Here is an 18,352-nt window from a genome sequence, read left to right as displayed (position 1 = left end):
TTATAGTTTTCTTTTTTCATATATTTTAAAATCTAATTTATTCCTGTGATGCAAAGCTGAATTTTCAGCATCATTACTCCAGTCTTCAGTGTCACATGATCCTTCACAAATCATTCTAATATGCTGATTTGCTGCTCAAGAACTAATATCAGTGCTGAAAACAGTTGTACTGCTGAACTGTTTTTTTGTTTTTTGGACTGTGATACATTTTCCAGTCTCATAGTATCCTGAAGTGTCATACCTGTCCAACAGCCCAGCTGTCTCCAAAGGCCTGTGCGTTACTGACCTCCATATGTCCAGCCGTGGTCATGTCATTAACTGTTACCATGTCAAAGTTTCCACACAAACCACTCATCTGACCCTAAAAACACAGCCAAATACATTATAATAATAAATACGGTTTATAGAGTATTAAATTATACTGCTGATTCAGAGAGAATGACTGACCTTCCACTGGGGTCCAGCACGAATATGGACAGTGGTCTTGCGGTCCCATAAAATGGTCAGATCTTGAGCAGGAAAGTGGACCACAGTGTAGTATCCCGCACCCCATAACTGAAACTCATATCCTCTTCCCACAACAGTAGAAGAGCTCTGGAGGACAAACACAAACCAATTCAAATCAACACAGACTACAGTAAATATAGACTACAAGTTAACATAGAAACAATTATCAGTCTCCTAGTTTATGAAAGGACAAATGTGCCATTAATCAGCTAAAGATGGGATATGTCTTTTACTCACAGGTTTACCAGAGTTGTCACTGAAGTAGATTTTAGTAAGTCCAACATAGATGAGCAGGTACTTCATGCAGACAATGCCACTTTCGTAGCAATCTTTATTTTGAGCCATGATGGACACCTCAGTCTCACCAACACTCTACATTTAGATATGAAAAACAACACCTTTTCTTAAAGACAAAGTGTGTGATTTTTGTGTGACCAGCATCAATCAAACAAAACTGCAAAAAATCTGGGGCCCAGTAAGATTATTTTTTAAAGAAAGTCATATTTTTATTCAGCAAGGATGCATTAAATTAATCAAAAAGGCATTTATAATAAGATATCTATAAAAGAAAAAATTGTTCTTTTGAACTTTCTATTCTGAAAACAAAAATCATGGTTTCCATAAAAATATTAACCAGCACAACTGTTTTCAACATGGATAACAATATGATTTGTTTTTTGGGCAGATAATATTATATTATATTATATTATATTATATTATATTTGCATTGCGTAGGCTGATAGGGAACAGATTGCTCTTTGTTATGTGCGGCTCTTTGCTGAGTTTCTGTGCTGGGACTGACATTAACTCTGGCTCTATTACCACAGCCCTGTTCTAATTAAAAATCCCCTCTGATTTTCCCAAGATTAGTGGCGGTAGAAGCAGATCTCTTTTCCTGCTACTTTATCCGTTCCTACTGAAGTCCGCAACGTGTGAGAGCACACACACGCACACACTCTTTGGCCCTTCGTTAAAAATTCTTTGCTTTAAAGGTGCAACACGTTCAACTGGTGAAACACACTCTTTGTTGAAGGCAAGCTGTTAAGCGCCTCTCCACTTGGTCCTAAGACCAGCACACAAGGCAAACAATCGTCACTGTTTTACAGCACCTGTACACAAAGATATGCTTACTCTTACAGTTAAGCTTACCCACACAAAAAAGCACTATTACCATGGTACATGTCCAGAAACCACTGTGGGTTTTTTAAATGACCGATGGTTATATCTACAGTGGAGGGTGGGCATTATACAGTAATGCTTGTAACCTAAAAAGGGTTTGGGGTGAATACGATTTTTTTCCCCTTGTAAAATACATTATACTTAAGTATTATATGCTTTAAATTGATTAAAAAAACCTACAATAAAGACATTTGTAGAGATTACAAAAGGTTTCTACATCAAACAAATGCTGTTCATTTGAATTTACTACTGACCCCAAACTTTCAAATAAAGTCTCTAATTTCAAAATAAACAAATATTAGATTTATAGTCTGCATTTTGGCTTTTTTTTGTTTTTTTGCTAATGTACCCAAAATCACAAACATGCACACTCAGGAAGTACCTTGACCAGGTAGATTATATTATATTATATTATATTATATTATATTATATTATATTATATTATATTATATTATATTATATTATATTATATTATATTATATTATATTATATTATATTATATTATATTATATTATATTATATTATATTATAATGATTTCTGAAGGATCATGTGACACTGAAGACCAGCGTAATTATTCAGAAAATTCAGCTTTGCATCACAGGAATAAATTACATTTTAAAATATCTTAAAATCGAAAACAGTTCTTTTAAATTGTACAAATATTTCATAATATTACTATTTTTACTGTGTTTTTTATCAAATAAATGCAGCCTTGGTGAGTATAAATGACTTAATCTTTTTAACGGTAATCCCACCCCAGTCTCATCCCATTGGTTGAGCAAGAAGCTGTTATGTTGGACCTCTCAAACGAACAATGTTTTGAAAGCACCACAGAGTCACTTTGTTTACACTCTTCAGGAAATCTACCAATGAATGTCTTAATTATAGATCTGTATATCTGCATATTAAACTAGAACAAGATAAAGTAATTTAACATTGAAAAGTGACACATCATATTTAAATAATCAATGCATTGCTGTATCATATTTTAAGCAATGAAACCTAGTGTGTTGTTGTGAGTGTGTGTGTGTGTGTGTGTGTGTGTGTGTGTGACTAAAGCCATTTCTTTTTGTCGTGATGGAAAAGTCTGTCCCCCGGGTAGATCAGTAGACTCCTCAGAGAATCACTGGCCTTTAGGAGACACCAAAGTCTATTCACCTGCATCTTAAGCATCCACACACACACACACACACACACACAAACGACGCACACATGCATACACACTTTCTCAGTCATTAAGGCCAGTAGCAGGTTGCATTGCGTAGGCTGATAGGGAACAGATTGCTCTTTGTTATGTGCGGCTCTTTGCTGAGTTTCTGTGCTGGGACTGACATTAACTCTGGCTCTATTACCACAGCCCTGTTCTAATTAAAAATCCCCTCTGATTTTCCCAAGATTAGTGGCGGTAGAAGCAGATCTCTTTTCCTGCTACTTTATCCGTTCCTACTGAAGTCCGCAACGTGTGAGAGCACACACACGCACACACTCTTTGGCCCTTCGTTAAAAATTCTTCGCTTTAAAGGTGCAACACGTTCAACTGGTGAAACACACTCTTTGTTGAAGGCAAGCTGTTAAGCGCCTCTCAACTTGGTCCTAAGACCAGCACACAAGGCAAACAATCGTCACTGTTTTACAGCACTTGTACACAAAGATATGCTTACTCTTACAGTTAAGCTTACCCACACAAAAAAGCACTATTACCATGGTACATGTCCAGAAACCACTGTGGGTTTTTTAAATGACCGATGGTTATATCTACAGTGGAGGGTGGGCATTATACAGTAATGCTTGTAACCTAAAAATGGTTTGGGGTGAATATGATTTTTTTTCCCTTGTAAAATACATTATACTTAAGTATTATATGCTTTAAATTGATTAAAAAAAACTACAATAAAGACATTTGTAGTGATTACAAAAGGTTTCTACATCAAACAAATGCTGTTCATTTGAATTTACTACTGACCCCAAACTTTCAAATAAAGTCTCTAATTTCAAAATAAACAAATATTAGATTTATAGGTCTGCATTTTGGCTTTTTTTAGTTTTTTTGCTAATGTACCCAAAATCACAAACATGCACACTCAGGAAGTACCTTGACCAGGTAAACCTGGCAGTCGCTGACATAATCATACTCCAGGCCATCAAATGTGTGGTAATGTCGGTCGCTGTAAATGGTGCACACCGCTGGACATGGCAAATATGTGCAGTTAAAGAACCCACGATGACACACACTGGAGAGACACAGAGAGAAACCAAATGAAATGGTTACTTGGTGGTACAATGGTTTACTTAAACATAAACACATACTGTACACTATTATTCCTCAATTAGTGGCTTTTCTGATTATTTAAACTATTAAAAAAATGTTTTTCTAACTGTGTTTCATCTATATTAAAACAACTATCAAATGTGGAATAAAGATGTAATCGCGGCCTTAACAACCATAAATTGAATTTCGTTATAATGCATCATGGTGTGGATTTTTGTTATGACTTGTAATGGTAATGCCATTTATAATTTCTGGGAGAAAATAAAGTTTGGGGTTGGTAAAACTTTTTTAAATGTTTTAGAAAAAAGTCTCTTATGCTCACCAAGGCTACATTTATTAGATCAAAATACAGTAAAAATGTAATGTAAAAATTTAAATAATTCCTGTGATGCAAAGCTGAATTTTCAGCATCATTACTCCAGTCTTCAGTGTCACATGGTCTTTCAGAAATCATTCTTATATGCTGATTTAGTGCTCAAGACACATTTTAAAAGTTAAAAGGGATTTTGTCATATATATAACCTTTCAACACTTTTAATTTGGAAATAGTAATTAGACACACAGACAGGGAACAGAAAAATTCCACTAATTGAAGAACCACCCATTAACAGAAAACAGAATTATGGAAGCTAAGCACACTAAAACCAACTGACCAGCGGTAGCATGGAGTGTCCACTGTCTCTCCAGGGAGATACTCTAGACCGAGCCATGCACAAGGGCAGTTCTCCGGGTAATAGCATTCTCCATTATGAGCCACTAGCCTGCACCAATTGAAGAAGATGGTGTAACATTACATGTCAATAGATACACATACTTTTCAAAACATTTGTTCCAAATGCAAAGACGACAGTGATTACCCAGCAGGACATCCACATCCTGGTACACATGGGGTCATGGGAGGGCAGGTCAGGTTCAGCATCAGGTTTCGACAGGTCAGTTCACAGGCCACGCCCACACCTGAAGGTCCACGCCCACTCTGACCCCTGCAGCTATAGTAGACTTTTCCATTGGGACAATCTCCTCTCTCAGGCTCTGAAAAAAATGGATGGAAAGAGAATGGTTGAAAGAAAGTTTCCATTATCTTCAACAAGACACATGACTTCAGGTGTCATTTAAAACAACGCGGAAAGAGTTATGTGCCAACATTTAGCAATTTGAGTTAGGGCTGTGTTCAAATCCATAGTCATGAGTATGAGTAATAGTGATGATTGCACTACTAATAATTATCATCAGGCAACCAGTTCAATCTAAATGATTAAAATGTACTCAATTGAAAAACAAAAATGGATTCATTAATAATGCAGCCACCTGAATACTGTACTGAAGATTTTAAATCACAGCCAAATCTTGCAAATGAGCAATGTCTTAGTATTTTGTCATTTGAAAAAGTCTGGAAAAAAGTCAAAAAGACAAGAAAAAAAAGAGAAGTTTTTTTGTTGGAATTTGCTATCTCCAACCCTCAAGTCTCCCTCTTTCTTTGTGAATGTGTATCTGAGGTTCAGATCTATCCAGCATTCAGTTCGCTCAATGCGCTACCTCTGAGGAATGTACTGCTGAACCTCTAAGATGAAAACACTTTTTTCACGGGGAAAATAGAGGTGAAAGTGAATAGAGTAGATGAAGTAGAATAGATGAAATGGAGCAAAGAAAAAATAAATAAATAAAAGTTTACCTTTCTCTTCAGGCACACACTCCATACGACCATTTCTACAGAGACTAAAGAAAAATCATTATGAAATTTAAACAAACACAGCAATATCCAAAATAAATGATAAAAATATACATGTAAAATATTTTTAATTTTTTCATTAAATTAAATAAATAGCACACATTCTTATGTATGGATATCCTATGCGCACCAAGCCTGCATTTAAATGATCAAAAATACAATAAAACAGTAATATTGTGAAATATTATTATAATTAAAAATGACAAGATTGGGAAATTGTGTTTAGAATTCAAACTCAGCTCTTTGGTCCATGCAAACGTACATGTTTGACAACACAATCCTCCATGTCCACACACTCACCATGGTCCAGATGAGCTGAAGGACACTTCACCAGGCTGAAAGACTGAACCCATGAAATAACAGTGACACTGGGAGCTGAAAGGAAACAAGACCCAGTTAGAAAAGGAGAAACTTTGTCCTTTTATAAGCTAGTATTCAGAAATGACAAGGCAAGGGTGGGGTTGTTGGCGTTTGGTGTATTCAGACGTACAGCAGCACACAGCGCTGGCGAGCGTGATCGTAGAATGTTCCCTCGGTGCAGCTGCATCCTTCAGCACAGTCCCCATCACACACTTCACCACTGCTGATTGACTGACACGTCTTCCCGCATGATGATGTGCATGGGTGATACATCATCCCTCCTAAACACACCATACCTACACACACGCATTCACAAATGACCTCCTAAACATACTCATGCAATAGACAGATAGATAGGCAGACAGAGAGATGTAAGTATGAGCAACGAACCGCACTCAGAGACGTGTGCTCTGAAGTTGACGGTGACATTATGCTTGTTGCAGATGTATGCGTAGTGGGACAGAGCAATGCAGAGGCAGGTGCTGCCACATCGACAGGCCTGGTAGCGGCACTGCTGGTGGTACATGCTGGGACTAACATATGCATGGCACGCCGCAAACACTTCCTCCAAAAGCACATCACACCGGGCAGCATAAAACACTGAAACAAAAACCTTTTTAGCATCACATGAAAGTCTAGAAATCAAACATCAGATTAAATGCTATCATAGGGATAGAGGATAGAGGCCACAGAATCTAATAACAATTAAATTCAGAATATTTTAATGCTCAAAACACACAAGGAGATTGGTATGGTTTCCAGGAGCTCTCGCTACGTACATGCATACATAAAAAATTTAATAAGTAGAATTAAGAAAACAATAAAATAAATTCTAAATAAGCATCTGCACCTACATACATTTTGGTCTCTTCTGTAACCTCAGAGCAAATTTTTGGGACAACCATGGATATTGTAACTAATAAGCAAAGTGATAGCATAAGTACCATTTTGTTGGTTCATTTCACAGGGGTCTATAATAGGAATGTTAACAGGGCTTATGCACGCTGAAGACACTTTCCAGGCATTGGTGTATTCAGACGTACAGCAGCACACAGCGCTGGCGAGCGTGATCGTAGAATGTTCCCTCGGTGCAGCTGCATCCTTCAGCACAGTCCCCATCACACACTTCACCACTGCTGATTGACTGACACGTCTTCCCGCATGATGATGTGCATGGGTGATACATCATCCCTCCTAAACACACCATACCTACACACACGCATTCACAAATGACCTCCTAAACATACTCATGCAATAGACAGATAGATAGGCAGACAGAGAGATGTAGGTATGAGCAACGAACCACACTCAGAGACGTGTGCTCTGAAGTTGACGGTGACATTATGCTTGTTGCAGATGTATGCGTAGTGGGACAGAGCAATGCAGAGGCAGGTGCTGCCACATCGACAGGCCTGGTAGCGGCACTGCTGGTGGTACATGCTGGGACTAACATATGCATGGCACGCCGCAAACACTTCCTCCAAAAGCACATCACACCGGGCAGCATAAAACACTGAAACAAAAACCTTTTTAGCATCACATGAAAGTCTAGAAATCAAACATCAGATTAAATGCTATCATAGGGATAGAGGATAGAGGCCACAGAATCTAATAACAATTAAATTCTGAATATTTTAATGCTCAAAACACACAAGGAGATTGGTATGGTTTCCAGGAGCTCTCGCTACGTACATGCATACATAAAAAATTTTATAAGTAGAATTAAGAAAACAATAAAATAAATTCTAAATAAGCATCTGCACCTACATACATTTTGGTCTCTTCTGTAACCTCAGAGCAAATTTTTGGGACAACCATGGATATTGTAACTAATAAGCAAAGTGATAGCATAAGTACCATTTTGTTGGTTCATTTCACAGGGGTCGATAATAGGAATGTTAACAGGGCTTATGCACGCTGAAGACACTTTCCAGGCATTGACGTGCAGCTGTGGGGTTCCTTCAATCATTCCAGCAGGAGAACTGGAGTATAATAACACATTTACTTACACATCAATCATTTACATTTATGCATTTGTCAGACACTTTTATTAAAAAATGACTTATCACATTTAAAGGCACAATATGTAAGATTGTTTTATTAAAATATCCAAAAACTACTAGAACAGTGTTATATATTTTGCTGACTTGTGTACTTACATTATCCCAAATGTTTCGAAGAATGTTTAAATCCAGAGAAATAAGCAATTTTAACTAGTGACACGGACCGTGTCCATAGTGTCATTGTGTCGCCTGCCAATGATGTCATACACCCTTCGATTTTTTTGTTTTTTGTTTTGTAGAAAACATGGAAACACCAAAGACGCTTTAATATGTTATGCGTTTTACTAGACAGGTGAAGACCGCACAACTTTCAAATGTATCTAGTATGATAAAATAGCACTGCTTTCCCCCACATACGCACGACCTTAAGCAGCGGAAGCAGTTGACTGTGGCATAATAAAAGCTCCGCTACTTTCGAGCTGTGTGTCACGCTCGTTCAGCGGCCTCGTTTCGCTTCGAAGGCTTTCAGCCTCACCCTGCTTCATTCTACTACGTTAACAAATCATTAGCTCATCCATGAACATGATTTCTGCCTGAGTCCCGTCGGATTGCATCGGCTGTGGGGATGAAGACAACAACTCCCACGATTCCACACTCAGTCACGGCGTCATCAAACTACGCCTTTGTTTCTTTGTTTGTTTTGAATATGCGCCCTCTAGCGGCGAAAACGTACATATTGTGCCTTTAAGGTATACATTTTATGAGTTCATGCACTCCCTGGGAATCTAACCTACTCATGTCAAGCACACACTCATGTTAATAAAAGAGACTGCATAATGCAAACCAAAAAGTTATTAAAAGACATTTAAAATGTTTCCCTGAAAGAAATTCTATTGTGATTATTACTATAAATTATTACTATATAATAATAATAATAATTTAATAATATATCATTATTAATTATTACTATTATTCTATTATTTTCTATAAATGACTAAATGTAAATTCAGAGGACCAGCCTCCATTTCTCACAGGAAATCATCCCGTAGGTTTCCGTTGAGGGTCCCACATAGGCCGAGTGTGGAGCCCATCCAGGTGCTGTCTAGCTGAAGGTAGATTCGTCCACCCTGCCAATCATACTGAAACCTCAGGCCAAAGACAGACCGCAGACCCACAAACAAAGATGTCAGCCGGCGAATGTTCACCATGTCTAACAAACAAATAAGAACAAATAAAAAAATAATACAAAATACAATTTATTTAATCCAATATATGTTCAAGTAAAATAAATATTTAAATTTTTGTTATTTTTTTATTTATTGCTCTACTTATAGCTTTGTACTATTCTTAATTATATCTATATTCTTTTATTACTATTATTACTTAATCTTACTATTTATAAGCATTTTTAACTAACTAAACATATATTTATTACTGCATTTCTACGTCCAGAACTGAACCTAGAAATGTGAAATAAAAAATAATGGACTTTAGTAAAAATGAGAAAATTAGATATGATCTAGAACTGACCTTCACAGTTTTGCTTTCATCAAAATGAATAGGCTGTCTATTCATTTTGAATACATTTACTATTAAAGTGGTCCAATACTGAAGTAAAACTGAGAACCTTACCATCTGAGTAAGGCAAATTGACAGCCATACTGGCCCCAATAACAACTTCCCCCTCTCTGGTGAGAGTGACCTGCCTGCTGACATCTTCATCCACCACCAGAGCCACTGAGTGGATGCAAGAGTGCTCCTGAGACTGAGAGACGAGAGACACCATTAAACACAAACAAAACATCTTGATGCCAAACATTCCCAGAAACACACTTTTTACCTCTCCACAGGCTGTGTACTGTAGTGTCACAGTAAACTTGGCGCTGCCGCGGCTCTTCACTAGCACATACTGGCAAGAGCCCATGTGCATGAAGATCCGCCCATCAAAAGTGGTCACATGTGCGTCACCCATTACTGTGCATTCCGCTGGAGGTTAAAAAAATTATAATTTAATTCCAAAATCATTTTTGACAAAACACACTTACTTTTTAAGTAATGCAGCCCCAAAGAGAAGATGGTGATGACAAAAATATGAGATGGGTGGAAAAATTTTATTTTAATGTTTTTGCGTTTGCTCACAAAAGTTGAGTTTCCCTGAAAAATTTTGTTCAAACGTTTTGCACTCCCTTGAGAAACTTTGCATAGACATTGCGTTCCCCCAAGGAACTGTATTCACTTGCAAAACTTTTGTGTTTACCCAAGAAACTTTTGCGTTTACCTACAAAATTTTTGTATTTGCCTGAGAAACTTTTTATTGTGTTCACTCGAAAAAACTTTGCATCAGCGTGCAATACTTTTATGTTTGCATGAGAAACTTTGCATTTGCTAACAAAAGTTTTGCGTTACCCGAGAAAGTTTCTGCTTGCTCGTAAAACTTTTGCATTTGCACAAAAAAAAAAAACATTCACATGCAAAGAAAGTTTCTTTGGTGAACGCAAATGTCTCAGTAGAAAGCTACATCAAAACATTGTGGTAAAAATAACTTCTACGTATTCTGTAAAACTGGGTGCAATTATTTACCAGTGCAATTATTCTCTGTGCAGTTCCACACTCCTCCCATACAGACACTGAAAATGTAATTCACATTATATTAATTCATTAATTGAATTAAATGATTCATGAATTTAACACATGACAAGTTCATTTGTTATGGAACCGTTTTCTATAATTAGCTACTACGGTTAACTATAGGTAAAAAAAAATGAAAGAAAGTTTTGTTTGGTGTTTTAGGTGTAAAAGAGTAAAAATTTGATGTTTCTAACCAGACAGTGCAGCCCTGCTCCAATACATGACCAAGAGGATATGGTGTACCATGGTACACACAGGGGCACTGAGACACTGCTATACAGGTGCCATTCTGTAAGATCAAACCTGAGAAAAGCCAGACAGAAAGAGAGCCATGAGTAAAAGAAGTCAATAAAATCATACTAAAGTTAAAATGTTCAACAAATAACTGCAACATGCATTCTGAAGTGCCCTAAACTGCTTATTTGTGTAGTTCTTATAAAAGCAAACATTCACAAATATTAAGATTTTTATGCTCATTAAAGCATCGGATTATTGGTCTTTCTGTACCATCCGGGCAGTAGCATCCATCCAGACAGTGTAGATTGGTTCCCAAACACTCTTTCTCAAACATGCATGTAGGTGGGCAGCAGCTGATACAGTCTCTGTGGACAAAACTATCCTCACATCTGTCCGCTGAAACACAAACATATCACATCACAAGCTGCAAAGTTTATGGCATGCGTTTCCTTTATGACATGAAAGCCGACTGACCGCATGTAGGAAAACTGTCCCTCCACTCTCTGACGGGGTATCCCACATGAGAACAGGCCCTGGTGTACTCAACAAGAGTCCGACAAAATGTCTCCTCATCATCTGACCTAGAAATAATAATAATAATAAAAAAAATTAAAGGTTAATAAGTACTAAACAGCCAAAAGTACAAATGGTTCTAAGAAAGAACATAAGGGAAAAGTCAATTCTTTCAGTATGGTGATGTGAGACTGTAAGTTCAACAGGCTCTTGCAATCTGATCCTCTCACTACCTCTTCAATCAACAGTTGAGTCTGAATCTGTTCATAAACTCCAGCAGCTATTTCATCACTGTAATCAATACACACACACACACACCCCCACACACACAAACTCTTACAAATTCTAGTACAAGCACAAACACCTGCATGCACACACATACCTATAGTATAGGCTACATATATTCACAAACACTCTTTCTGCAGCTTTTGACATATGCAAGGTATTTTCATTACTATAATTAACATAATCCTGTTGGAATTGGGAGGTGTGGAATGCTGGAAATAAGCTAGGGAGGAAAAAAATATTCAAGAAGGGAGAGGGACAGAGAGAAATGCTTATTCTAATTAAAATCCTAAATGTAAGAAACAGAAATGTTCAACATTAACGTTAGCACAAAGGTTAATATTAATACTGTTAGTATGCTACAATTAGTCATCTTACTTTAAGTTCACTATGTTTATTTTCTACAGTCATGTTCCCACATTTTAAGCTAATAATTGCAAAAGATCAAATTACAGATACAGAATTCCCAATTAATTTTAGTTCTAAGACAACCGGCCTTAAAGTTCCAGTGATCCAATGATTGCTGAAATTTAAAAGAAGGTTTAAGAAGTTTTATATCAGTGTTCTTATTGTTAACTAAAAATAAACTATTAAAAATATTAATGTCGTCATTCATTTATTTGAATTATTTATTAACTAAAATAAAGATAAAATCAAATAAAATTCAAACATTACTTTAGAAAAAAATTTGATTTGGCAACTGAAATTAAATAAATTGAAATTGAAGGACTAAAATTACTAAAACTAAAATGGAAATAAAAATAAATGTAATTAATATGAAAAAACTTAATAAATTACTTATATTAAAAATTTCTAAAAATGTAATTGAAAAATTAAAATTAATATGAATAAATCATATATTATTATATAAATAATACTGAATAACTCTTTAAATAAAACTGATGAAAAAGTCTATCAAACAAGTCTAAGGTGATCTCTCACTCTGGTGAAAAATCTGGTAAGGCCTGTCAGTTTAGATAGTTTTAGAGTATTTTTTAGACCAGCAAACTGACCAGCTAAACACAAGTTTGACCATAGAACCGCTTAATCCAGCTAAGATCAGCAATCCACCTTTAGCTTGTTTTTTTCAGCAGGATTCAACTTCAGTTACACCATTTAGACAAAAGCACCACACTTGACTTACACACACATGTCCGAAACACAGCTGGCAACAAATGGATTTGGGTCAATGTTCTCATGGCAGGAGATGAAAGGAAAGAAAAGCAATGCGCTGCACTTCTCAATGGCATCCTGCTCAGATAACACACAAACAGGCAAAGTTGCTAAAACACATTTTAAGTTGAATAATCAAAAATATTTTCTGACCTTAAAAACTCTTGTTTTAAACTATCATACATTCTAAGACCCATTTAGCTTAGTTCAAACCCATTATGCAGTGCGGGAAAGCGTACATCCATATCTGACTCAGATGAGCAAGGTCCAGGGAAATCATGATCAACCTCAGGACAGGGTCTCTCTTGGGGCAAATCTACTGCCCAGCTGTTCCCAAATTCAGCAATGTCTTCAGAGACTATACCTAATAGTGCAAAATGCAAAGCATGAAGGACACCATAATACACTTTTTTCAACAGAAATGATAAAATTCTGTTTAATAATTAAATTGCCCCTAAAATGTTACAATTCATCTCTAAATAGACAACAGTGGGATTGACTGAGTATCCAACTCTGCTCAGCTTTGATATAATTGTCCTGAATTTGCTGATGGCATCCTGCTCAGATAACACACAAACAGGCAAAGTTGCTAAAACACATTTTAAGTTGAATAATCAAAAATATTTTCTGACCTTAAAAACTCTTGTTTTAAACTATCATACATTCTAAGACCCATTTAGCTTAGTTCAAACCCATTATGCAGTGCGGGAAAGCGTACATCCATATCTGACTCAGATGAGCAAGGTCCAGGGAAATCATGATCAACCTCAGGACAGGGTCTCTCTTGGGGCAAATCTACTGTCCAGCTGTTCCCAAATTCAGCAATGTCTTCAGAGACTGTACCTAATAGTGCAAAATGCAAAGCATGAAGGACACCATAATACACTTTTTCCAACAGAAATGATAAAATTCTGTTTAATAATTAAATTGCCCCTAAAATGTTACAACTCATCTCTAAATAGACAACAGTGGGATTGACTGAGTATCCAACTCTGCTCAGCTTTGATATAATTGTCCTGAATTTGCTACTGACTGAGATGATGAGTGTGTGTCTGGGCCTGTTTGTCTCACCGCGGCTGCTGCTGAGATCATCCGATCCGTCATCATTATAGTTTCCACACAGACCACAAGGCCTTCCTTTGTGTGCTTCGGTCATTTTGAGGTAGACTCCAGAGCTTCCGTCCCACGCCAGAGAGAAGCCAAACGTGCTCTTCACCAGGATATAGTCAGCCAAGCGCTCAATGAAAACATTACGCACTGTCTGTGGCAGACTCAGTCTGACAAATGCACAAGAAACAGACAAAAAACACAAGAATTTGATCAAGTTTGATATTGAAATGTCTTGCCTGGGACTTTTTTGGATATTATATCATCATCATGCTATCATGACCTCAAAGCTATTTAATACCAAAAGTGGCCAAGGTTTCGAATGTTCTCTGACAAAACAAACACATCAAACCGAAAGATTTATCTCCCCATCAGCATATTTTTTCTTTAATACCTGTAGTTTAATTCATCCAAGATTCAGCAGTCTGACAAATGCACAAGAAACAGACAAAAAACACAAGAATTTGATCAAGTTTGATATTGAAATGTGTTGCCTGGGACTTTTTTTGATATTATATCATCATCATGCTATCATGACCTCAAAGCTATTTAATACCAAAAGTGGCCAAGGTTTCGAATGTTCTCTGACAAAACATACACATCAAACCGAAAGATTTATCTCCCCATCAGCATATTTTTTCTTTAATACCTGTAGTTTAATTCATCCAAGATTCACTACTGTTCAAAAGGTTTGGGGTCGTTAAGACTTTTTAATGGTTTCGAAAAAGAGGTCTCTTATGCTTAAGGGTGCATTTATTTAGTCCAAAATACACCAAAAACAGTAATACCCTGAAATATGATAATAATTTAAAAGAACCGTTTTCTATTTTAATATATTTGAATTTATTTCTGTTATGAAAAGCTGAATTTTCAGCATCATTACTCCAGTCTTCAGTGTCACATGATCCTTCAGAACTCATTCTAATCATGCCGATTTGCTGCTCAAGAAATATTTCTTATTATCAATGTAAAAAAAAAAGGTGCTGGTTAATATTTTTGTGAAAACTGAGTTTTGAGTTTTTCATGATTCTTTAAAGAACAGGAAGACTAAAAGAACAGCATTTATTTTAGAAATCATTTGTAACATTATATAAATGTCTTTACTATCACTTTTGAGTAATTTAATGCATCCTTGCTAAATAAATGTCCAAACTCACCTGTGTCCTCCCTTTAGCACCTGATAACCACTAATATAGATTTCCTCTTCATTTGGGAAGAACAGACTCAGACCACGTGGACATGAATACACTGAAGCTCTACATGAACGACTGTTATGAACCTGCCAAAGAGAAATCAAGTAGCAATGCAGGTATCAAAAGAAAAACATATATAGCAAACAGACCTGGCGCAGCTGTAACTTACCCACACTGTATACTGGGGCTCTGTGGAATGGCAGTCTTTGGCCAGGATAAACGAACAGGTTCCAGGGAAGTAGTAATACATTCCATCAAAGGTCTCAAAATGATGCTGACCCCATGAACGGCAAATCCCATCCCTGTCCTGACCATGGTTGGGAACTGACACAAAAAAGACAAAAATCTCCTATACAAAAAAACTATTGTGGTTGGTAGGTCCTTGTAATACTATAGAATTATGGAACTGAATGGTTACAAATATGTGCACCGTTTTGGAGAAGACTCGTTTACTCATCATCTGTTTGATCAGAAATACAGTATAAATAGTAATACTGTGAAATGTATTATTCTATGAAATTTGAAGATATTTTCAAATTTAATTTATTCTGTGATGACAAAGCTGAATTTTTAGAAGCCATAACTCCAGTCTTCAGTGTCACATGATCCTTTAGAAATCATTCTAATATGCTGATTTTGCTGGTCAAGAAACATTTCTGATTATTATCAATGTTGAAAAAAGTTGTGCTTAATATTTTCATGTAAACAAATATTTTTTTAATTCAATATTTGTGCCCCATGTAATCTATGCCCCGTTGGGCATGTAATCAGTATAGCTTATATAAATACTGTATACGTAGTAACCTGTTATTCTGTTGGTCATACCAGCTGCCTGGCTTTATAGTGAGTGGTTAATTAAACACACATACAGAGCTCTTTGTGACCAGCCATCTATTCCCAGAACATCTGTAATCCAATGCTACCAAATGCAGTAAGACATAGTCACGTAGATTAACTGGAACCAGTGAGTAATGCCACTTGAATTCTAGTACAGTAATTAAATTCAGGGTTCCTTCGTCCACATTTAATAGTCAGCACTGGGTGGCAGATGATAATATCAGACCGTACCTTACTATAATTACATGGAGACAAGTTTCATTTTGAATTTAATATAACTTCAGTGTGTGCTTCTTACTGATTTGACAGCGATCCCCGAGACCCTGGAACTGAGCACAATCACAGCGTCCTTCCTCCTGGCACCAGCCACCATTAAGACACCCACAATATTCTACAACACAAACAAACACAGAAAGGTACATTGCACAACGCATTAATATGAAACTTAAAATTATGGGCCAAGCACTGAAGGTGAATAGCTCCAGTGTTTTTGTTGTGACAGATTTTAGATTTTTCTTTGCTTGGCAGTCTAAAGCAACCTAAAGGACCGTATAGTTGGGTTTGAATAGTTCACTGTTCAACTTTGGGGTCTCCTACTCAAAGCTTCCAAAGCCTCCAACTGTTTGAACTGAACAATTTGAATTTGAACCCTTTGGCTTAGAAAATGTTTCTGGCTACTTTTTATTTCTTTGCGCATGTAGAGTTCAGTAAAATCATTAATTTAAATGTCTAACCATTAAATTGACCACTGTTTTTTGGATACTCCCAATGTTATTTTAGCATCATTGAGATACTATTATAGTTTATACTATTATAGCCAATTATGCAGTTTAAAATGAGGAGGCAGTTTATTCCAATTTATTCCAAGATAATAATTAAAGGCAGTAACAATTTGAACAATATTTTGGACAAACACTTTACAATAATATTTCATTAGTTAACATTAGCCTAGTTTACATGAACTAAGAACGATCAATACTTTTACAGCATTTATTAATCTTAGTTAGATGCTATTTACACTAAGTGAAAATAGCTATAGATTCTATTTACACTATGTAATGTTAAGTTTTTTCAATATTTTCTTTCAGCGTTTTTTATTTTTATTTAAACATTTATTTCAACTAACATTTTTTAATGGTTTCAGTTAACTATATTAACCCCGCATAATCCTTTATCCTTTAAATTTGATTCCTTATTGGTAAAAATGAATCTAAAAACATTTGGCCTTAGATGACCAAATCACACAAAGCTTAGTTCACAATGAAGCTGACAGTGGCGTAACTTCACAAAACATTAGTTTATTGATATATAACTTCATAACTGATGTTTCTAGCATGCAAACTCAAGTAAGACTGTACATATCTCTGCAAATCTTATGTGTTTTGCACAACGCATTAATATGAAACTTAAAATTATGGGCCAAGCACTGAAGGTGAATAGCTCCAGTGTTTTTGTTGTGACAGATTTTTTATTTTTCTTTGCTTGGCAGTCTAAAGCAACCTAAAGGACCGTATAGTTGGGTTTGAATAGTTCACTGTTCAACTTTGGGGTCTCCTACTCAAAGCTTCCAAAGCCTCCAACTGTTTGAATTGAACAATTTGAATTTGAACCCTTTGGCTTAGAAACTGTTTCTGGCTACTTTTTATTTCTTTGCGCATGTAGAGTTCATTAATTTAAATGTCTAACCATTAAATTGACCACTGCTTTTTGGATACTCCCAATGTTATTTTAGCATCATTGAGATACTATTATAGTTTATACTATTATAGCCAATTGTGCAGTTTAAAATGAGGAGGCAGTTTATTCCAATTTATTCCAAGATAATAATTAAAGGCAGTAACAATTTGAACAATATTTTGGAAACACTTTACAATAATATTTCATTAGTTAACATTAGCCTAGTTTACATGAACTAAGAACGATCAATACTTTTACAGCATTTACTAATCTTAGTTAGATGCTATTTACACTAAGTGAAAATAGCTATAGATTCTATTTACACTATGTAATGTAAAGTTTTTTCAATATTTTCTTTCAGCGTTTTTTATTTTTATTTAAACATTTATTTCAACTAACATTTTTTAATGGTTTCAGTTAACTATATTAACCCCGCATAATCCTTTATCGTTTAAATTTGATTCCTTATTGGTAAAAATGAATCTAAAAACATTTGGCCTTAGATGACCAAATCACACAAAGCTTAGTTCACAATGAAGCTGACAGTGGCGTAACTTCACAAAACATTCGTTTATTGAAATATAACTTCATAACTGATGTTTCTAGCATGCAAACTCAAGTAAGACTGTACATATCTCTGCAAATCTTATGTGT

At 35.9% G+C, this 18,352-nt stretch overlaps 1 protein-coding gene across 1 annotated transcript in view; it reads right to left on the bottom strand.

Annotated features, from left to right (window-relative positions):
- Window positions 1-18,352, bottom strand: part of LOC107564906 (otogelin-like protein) — a 31,895-nt gene that overhangs the window by 10,934 nt on the left and 2,609 nt on the right. Inside the window, exons 3-30 of the mRNA XM_016250077.1 lie at window positions 16,320-16,412; window positions 15,354-15,508; window positions 15,149-15,270; window positions 13,956-14,161; window positions 13,603-13,727; window positions 13,351-13,441; window positions 13,124-13,248; window positions 12,856-12,962; window positions 11,388-11,494; window positions 11,184-11,309; window positions 10,871-10,979; window positions 10,629-10,675; window positions 9,889-10,034; window positions 9,681-9,813; window positions 9,081-9,258; window positions 7,903-8,027; window positions 7,349-7,558; window positions 7,089-7,254; window positions 6,436-6,680; window positions 6,176-6,341; window positions 5,986-6,060; window positions 5,629-5,672; window positions 4,814-4,988; window positions 4,610-4,717; window positions 3,780-3,918; window positions 745-879; window positions 448-594; window positions 242-361 (exon numbers count right to left, since the gene is read on the bottom strand). Coding sequence (XP_016105563.1) covers window positions 242-361; window positions 448-594; window positions 745-879; window positions 3,780-3,918; window positions 4,610-4,717; window positions 4,814-4,988; window positions 5,629-5,672; window positions 5,986-6,060; window positions 6,176-6,341; window positions 6,436-6,680; window positions 7,089-7,254; window positions 7,349-7,558; window positions 7,903-8,027; window positions 9,081-9,258; window positions 9,681-9,813; window positions 9,889-10,034; window positions 10,629-10,675; window positions 10,871-10,979; window positions 11,184-11,309; window positions 11,388-11,494; window positions 12,856-12,962; window positions 13,124-13,248; window positions 13,351-13,441; window positions 13,603-13,727; window positions 13,956-14,161; window positions 15,149-15,270; window positions 15,354-15,508; window positions 16,320-16,412 — 3,725 coding nt within the window. The remainder of the gene's footprint in view (window positions 1-241; window positions 362-447; window positions 595-744; window positions 880-3,779; window positions 3,919-4,609; window positions 4,718-4,813; window positions 4,989-5,628; window positions 5,673-5,985; window positions 6,061-6,175; window positions 6,342-6,435; window positions 6,681-7,088; window positions 7,255-7,348; window positions 7,559-7,902; window positions 8,028-9,080; window positions 9,259-9,680; window positions 9,814-9,888; window positions 10,035-10,628; window positions 10,676-10,870; window positions 10,980-11,183; window positions 11,310-11,387; window positions 11,495-12,855; window positions 12,963-13,123; window positions 13,249-13,350; window positions 13,442-13,602; window positions 13,728-13,955; window positions 14,162-15,148; window positions 15,271-15,353; window positions 15,509-16,319; window positions 16,413-18,352) is intronic.

This window comes from Sinocyclocheilus grahami, unplaced genomic scaffold (genome assembly GCF_001515645.1).
Source record: "Sinocyclocheilus grahami isolate Dianchi unplaced genomic scaffold, SAMN03320097.WGS_v1.1 scaffold970.1, whole genome shotgun sequence".
In the NCBI taxonomy this organism is placed as follows: Eukaryota; Metazoa; Chordata; class Actinopteri; order Cypriniformes; family Cyprinidae; genus Sinocyclocheilus; species Sinocyclocheilus grahami.
Note: the sequence above shows the minus strand (reverse complement) of the source record. Positions and strands in the feature narration are given on the sequence as shown.